General features: G+C 40.1%; 1 protein-coding gene across 1 annotated transcript; it reads left to right on the forward strand.

Moving 5' to 3' along the window:
• Positions 1 to 62: 62 nt before the first annotated feature.
• Positions 63 to 869, forward strand: MELLADRAFT_87618 (uncharacterized protein; the record flags this gene model as incomplete). The annotated part of the gene is made up of 4 exons (XM_007410742.1): positions 63 to 296; positions 359 to 445; positions 533 to 697; positions 753 to 869. The coding sequence occupies 4 exons, from the start codon at positions 63 to 65 to the stop codon at positions 867 to 869; spliced, it is 603 nt and encodes a 200-aa protein (XP_007410804.1).
• Positions 870 to 6,177: the final 5,308 nt, after the last annotated feature.

Raw genomic sequence — 6,177 nt, forward strand, 5'->3', positions numbered from 1 at the left:
AAGGCAACGTCCTCGAGCTGGTGAAGTGCTTATTTGGCCAGTCTTTAAACAAATTTAAGGCTATGTGTGGCAATATCTGTGAAGAGTACCAACCGGGCATGCACCATATGGTCCTTTCAAGCCCAATTGCTCCTTGCTTGATATGGTTGGGTCAAGTTGGTTGTGAAAAGGTCACCATTTTCAATAGTCTCACCTGCCAGGCGTTTGTTGATTTGCTTGCCAAAGCAACCAAACACAAGGGTTCGGTGATGATCTTTACTGAAAATGAAAATGAAAAAGCCAAAAAGGTGGCCCAGGTAAGTCCTTCAATAATGATCTCACATCTTTCTGATATTTTCTGACTGCTTATGAATTTCAGACCTGTGCCGCGAAAGAGTTGATTGCTTCAGCCAGAGGTCCCACAGCTGCTGAAGCACAGGTGGGTGTTCTAACCAAGGAGCTGGAGGTATGTGCTTTTCTTGGTCCGTGTCTGTTTTTCTTCCACCTTTGTCCTTTCCTCATGTTCAGCTAAGTGATTTCCTTTGTGACACAGGATGCGCGTAACCGCATTGCCCTCCACGGGTTAACAGCGCAACTTTTTGATGAAAAATCTCAAAAGGGCACCTCCGGAGACGGTGCAATCTTGGTTTGCCCATGGGATCCCACTTTCCTATATTGCTTGACTTGGAACGGGGCATGGGTCTGGGCCAAAGCCGTGGTATGTATAAATCCTATTTTTTTTAACCTATGGACTAACCCTGTTTGTATTGTAGCAATCCGGCATGGCCACTTGCGAAAATCCGCCCCGAACGTATGAATATCTCACCATCATGAATAAAGCCCGTGTCTACCACAAGGATACCTCCGTCAATGACCGAGTGAAGATGTGAGGGGCTCAATTGCAGCTTGACTTGTCTCCAACTTTTCACGGCGCTGGAGGTTCTCGCAAAGCCTTTTTTGACAATCCGGCCAAACTTTTATTTCAAAATCCAGCCACCACGGAGAGATCAGCATCTTTTGCGGGTTTGGGTGTGTCTGACAAGGAGCATAAAGCCAAATGCCTCCCAGGTACGCATTGGTCTCACTTGATTTCATACTTCCCAAACTTATACTTTTTTTTTTGATTTGCGCCCTGAAGATGTCACCAAAAAAATCAAATATGAACCAGGTACCCTATTTCCCTCTGACATCTCCTTTCATGCCTTGCATTCAAACCTTTTGTGTGTCATCATTGCAGGTTCCCCTTCCAAAAAAGAAACAAGTCCAAAGCCATTACAATTCATTTGTCTTCAGATCCCCCTTCAGCTAAGAAGTTTGAGGTCAAACAGGAACCAGGTAATGTCTCATCTATTGATTTTTGACCCAATAGATTGTCTTTTACATTTAACTAGAGAATAGGCGGGCCCACCCGCTTTTGCAACTTGTCACTCTTCTTTGTACAGTTGTGATGCATTCTCAAAGGAGTCCAATACCCCACTGCATAGCATTATATTGGTACAATTTGGTGACAGATTTTATTTCATGGACTTGTTCCGTTACTTATCAAAATGACCGGTAGCTCCAGACAGTTTTCAGGTTAACATTCTATGAGATCTCTTTCACCTTAGCCCGCGCCAGTCCCTGTGGTACCTCCAGTGTACCCGTAGCAAGCGTCTAATTTTGAGATCCATATTGTCCCTTTCTCAAGAAAAGGCCATTCCCTCCCTACTGATTCTGTGTTATGGACGTCAGCAAGTGTTGGTAATTTAATTACATACAGTAGTAACGCTTTATAACTCTTTCTAGAAGCTTTCCTATGAACAGGTGGCTTACTGGCTTTGGAACCGGCATCACCTCAATCCAATCAATGTCTTTGTATTGTGGCATTTGATATGTTTCTGTAAGGGTGTCAAACTGCGACCACGCGTTAATAACATCCTCAAAACATTTGGGTCCAATACGCACCTTTGGTGTGGAAGTTGGGATATAACTGATTGTTAGTTCTTTCGAGCAGGTATGGTGTAGAAAATTTTCAAACAAAGTTACATAAGAGAGAACAACATATCATTGGAAGAATTGCATCCCGGTGTACAAAGATAGGAAGATAGGTGACACAGGGGGCGTTTCCGATAGCGGAGGGCTCGCAATGGAGGATATGGTGAATGTCAATGGGGATCAGCGAAGCACAGGAGAAGCATTTGAGAATGAATAACCGAGTGCTTGTACACTGAGAAAGATGTTCAAAAATGAGTGATCAGAAAAGGAACTCATGAACTTTTGAACTATCACAGGTCAAAGAATATAAAAAGTCGGAGATCAGTCATGGACTAACCAAAAGTATGATCGGATTGTAGATTGGCAGTGCATGTTCTTATCAATGCAGACGGCACTATGAACTCACTGCAGGCCGAAAAGCTATACAAAAGGTGGTAACATGATCTGAATCTATTGAAAAGGTCTTTGAAAAGTATGAGCTTCTGAATAGCTTTGGTTACCGTGAAGCTGTAGATTTGGAGTGCATGTTCTGATGAGTGGAGGTGGCAGGATGAACCTACTGTAGGCCAAAAAGCTACACAAAAGGTGCAAACATGATGTGCAGCTGTTAAAAAAGTTTTCAAAAAGCATGAGCTTTTGAATAGCTCTGCATACCATAAAGCAGTGTACCCAAACAATAAATTGGGGCTAAGCAAGAGGGAGGGAAGGCTTTTAGTTTTGTATCGCAATAGATGAACTTTTAATTGCAATCACGTGAAGCGCTTTTGAAAAAGTCAGTGTAGGGCAAGAATGAGCACAATGACCCACGATGGTGCATTTCACGTTTATGAAGTGGCGGTAGATTTGAAAATAGGGGGAGGCTCAAAGTATAAATAGAGGTGACGATTAGAGTATATGGAGCAGCATTGTTGCATGCTACCCACGGCTACACCCACGTGAGCCGCAAGTGGGAAGCGGAGAAATCCGATGTAGAACTCCTACGCTGTGGAGCGTAGGCAGAGCCTCGAGGGGAAGAAACAACCCAAGTAGGATAAACCTCCAAGAGCCGTAACCAAAAACGCCGTTAAGCTGCCCTCAAAATACAGTGAGACACTTCTCGCCAACCTTTCTACCACCAAAATAAGCTTCCAACCTTGATTATCCAATCTACAGGCTTTAGTTCAGCTTTAAGAATCCCCGTAAAGGTCCTACGGTTCAAAAACAGATGTAAACAAGCTGTTTTTTACTACGTTCCCCAATGCAGTTCTTCAAAAACCTTCCCGTAGCAAGTAAAAAAATAAAAAAACCTTGATTTTCCTCCTAAACCTTGTTCTTCAACTTCTACTGATCCTAAATCTACCCTACACACCCTAGTGGCTTCAAAACCCAGCCAATTACACTTGTAATTGCCCAAATACCCCTTACTACCTTAGGACAAAACCCCTAAGATAGCTTAAGTAAAATAAAAAAATAAAAATAAAATCGAAATTCCCAGTGTAAGGGATTCAAAATCTTCGATAACACCTCTACTGACCCTTATAATTAAGAAATCATTGAGTCTTTTTTTTTAACTAAAGACCTTTCTTTTAACTCGTCCTACACTAATGATGCGAAGAATTAACAAGATAAGATTCTATCTTTTTTCTTTGGTTGCTCCTTTCTAACTAGGAGTTCCACTCGATAACGGTCAAAAGAAAGAAAAAAAACTCTACAACACTTCAATACGATAACTACGATACGATAAGATCCCCCTTTTATACTTGAGATCTCGCTCTCTCCCTCAAACCTATCCAAACCTAAGTAAGTCTCTCTTTTGTTTCTCTCATTCCTTTCTTCTAACTTCTTCTTGATGTCTAATTGAATTGTTTTTGTTTTTATTCATTTTCTCTTGTTTCATCGTTTTTAGGTGGTTCCGATCGAAACGCTTCGATTTTAGGTCGTTCCGATGCGAAACGCCCACCATCACCATCGCCTCGCTACCTCTGGTTCCATCAATTGATCCAGCCCAGCCCCTCTCATCCTCTTCATCTTATTTCATCTACAAATCGAAAAAAATCGATTTTTCCAAAGATTCTTTTGTTGAGTCCTTCTAGATGTTCTTTCTGTTTCAATCATTGATCTCCTCTAGCATTCCTATAGAGTTTTTGACTATCTTCCTTCCCATTTAGCATTCTTAAATTCGATTTTTCAAACTAATCATAGGTAAAAGTGAAGATTATTGAGAAAGTACTTGTAGATGGTGAAGTTATTGAATAAGATGAAGGTGTACTAGATTGTAGAATTTAAAGTTTGCAATGATGATGTTTTATTTTCATTTAAATTGACTTTTGCTTCATTATCATTATCATTTAAATTTAATTGATTTTTATTCTGGGTGTTTTATGGATTTGATGTCTTCTGTTTATTTGTAATTTATAATGTAAAAATGAATGTGTATGTATTGTTGATAGAAGTATCTTGAAAGAAATGAAAACTGCAGATAATTTGTAAGATCAAAGATAATCCAATTATGGACAAAAACAGCCTTGTGAGATTTAGATTTCCACACCAATGATTTGCCCCCAGAATGCTGAAGCCCTGCCGTTGTGACAGGATTCAGGGAATTTGGGGGGGTGAATCCGGATTTAAGAATATTAATTGACTGATTCCTTTTTACCATTGCTCTTCAGCTTCCCCCTTTGCCGTTGGGAAAGGCGTACCCAGTGTGATCTCTTCGGATCCACCTTCCGATGGCCAATTCAAATCTTCTCAACTTAGTTTCTACAGTCACATCCATTCTGATATTGACTCTGATCCTGCTGGTTCAAATGTCATTTACCGCGACCCGCCTGGAGACTCAGAGGGCCAGGACCAAGCTCATGCTGAAGCTTTAGAACTCTTTTTAGACCACTGCAACGTTCCTCACAACGACAATACCACTAGAATGATCCTCAAGAGCGCCGGCGTCAAGTCTTGGACAAATTTGATCCCTAGCGTTCAATTCACCGAAACCTCTTTGACGGCGAGGGGTATGCACCCGGCTCTTGCCGCACACCTTCTCAGTGCTATGGAACGTGTTAATGTTCTCAAGGGTGAAAACAAAGCAGTTCCTGATGAAGAATCCCCGGAATTACACTCAGACACTAACCAACCTCCATCCCCCGAGTTCTGATTGCACCTGCACCCTTATTTACTAGGGTACTTACTTTCCACATTTTGCATCTCACAGTTGTCACTTCCCTTTTTTGTTTTTTGGTCTGGACTTGCTGCCTTGATTGTGAACCAAATGAATTGTTATGTTTCCCTTTTTGTTTGCTGCTACCTATATGACACACGGTGTTTGTTTTTATTTGTTGCATCTTGTTTTGGTCGCTGCTCCCTTGCTCCCTCTTGTTCTGCGACGCACAACCTATGTGTTGATGGTTGATGTTGATTATCTCTCTTGGTTTTCCTTATATTTCACCTCTTTGCTGCTCCATCTTTGTATGATGTTGCAGACCGTTTTTCCTTGTTATTTCATAAAGAAATAAATATTGACTCATTTATTGTGCCTTAACCAAATGTGAGAAGTTGAGAACCTTATGATTTTCTGGAAACAGATCATCATGAAATTGGTTACTTTTTAAGATTGTAACTCATTTATCGTGACTTGTCCAAATGTGACAAATGAGAATCTTATGGATGATTTGAACCATTTTCAATTCAATCTTATCAAGAGAAAATTTACGAGAAAATCAGTCTGAAAAAAAACTTGACAAGCAAGAGATGAAATTTTATAAAGTCCCTAATGAAAGAAGTGGGTAGTTTGGGGATGCGCAAAATCACCATCAACATTAAGTTGAAGAAGGTAAAATGTTACCCAAGAAGACACTTGAATTTTTTTTTCATACTCTTTATTCTCAACTAACTCACATATCCAGCGCATTCTGTCATCCGAGGTTCACTTTCAATCCATGTTTAATTACATTCATAAGATTCAAACAAACCAAGTGTCATAAAAACAAAGTATCCCCAAAAAAACACCATATTGCAGACGTAGTTTAAACTTTCCAAAAAAAGAAATCGAGAACATGTTTAGATTTATATCAAAAGACCTAAAAAGTATCCAAAAAAACAATTGACAATGTGTTTAGATTTATTTATATCAAAAGACCTATCAAGTATCCAGAAAAGCAATTGACAACGTGTTTAGATTTATATAGATCTTGTGAGGGTTGGGTATTCAAAAGAATACTCAGGGCTCACTAAAAATGGTAAGGTGGGTTG

The sequence above is a fragment of the Melampsora larici-populina genome (assembly GCF_000204055.1).
Source record: "Melampsora larici-populina 98AG31 unplaced genomic scaffold MELLAscaffold_22, whole genome shotgun sequence".
NCBI classification, from domain to species: domain Eukaryota; kingdom Fungi; phylum Basidiomycota; class Pucciniomycetes; order Pucciniales; family Melampsoraceae; genus Melampsora; species Melampsora laricis-populina.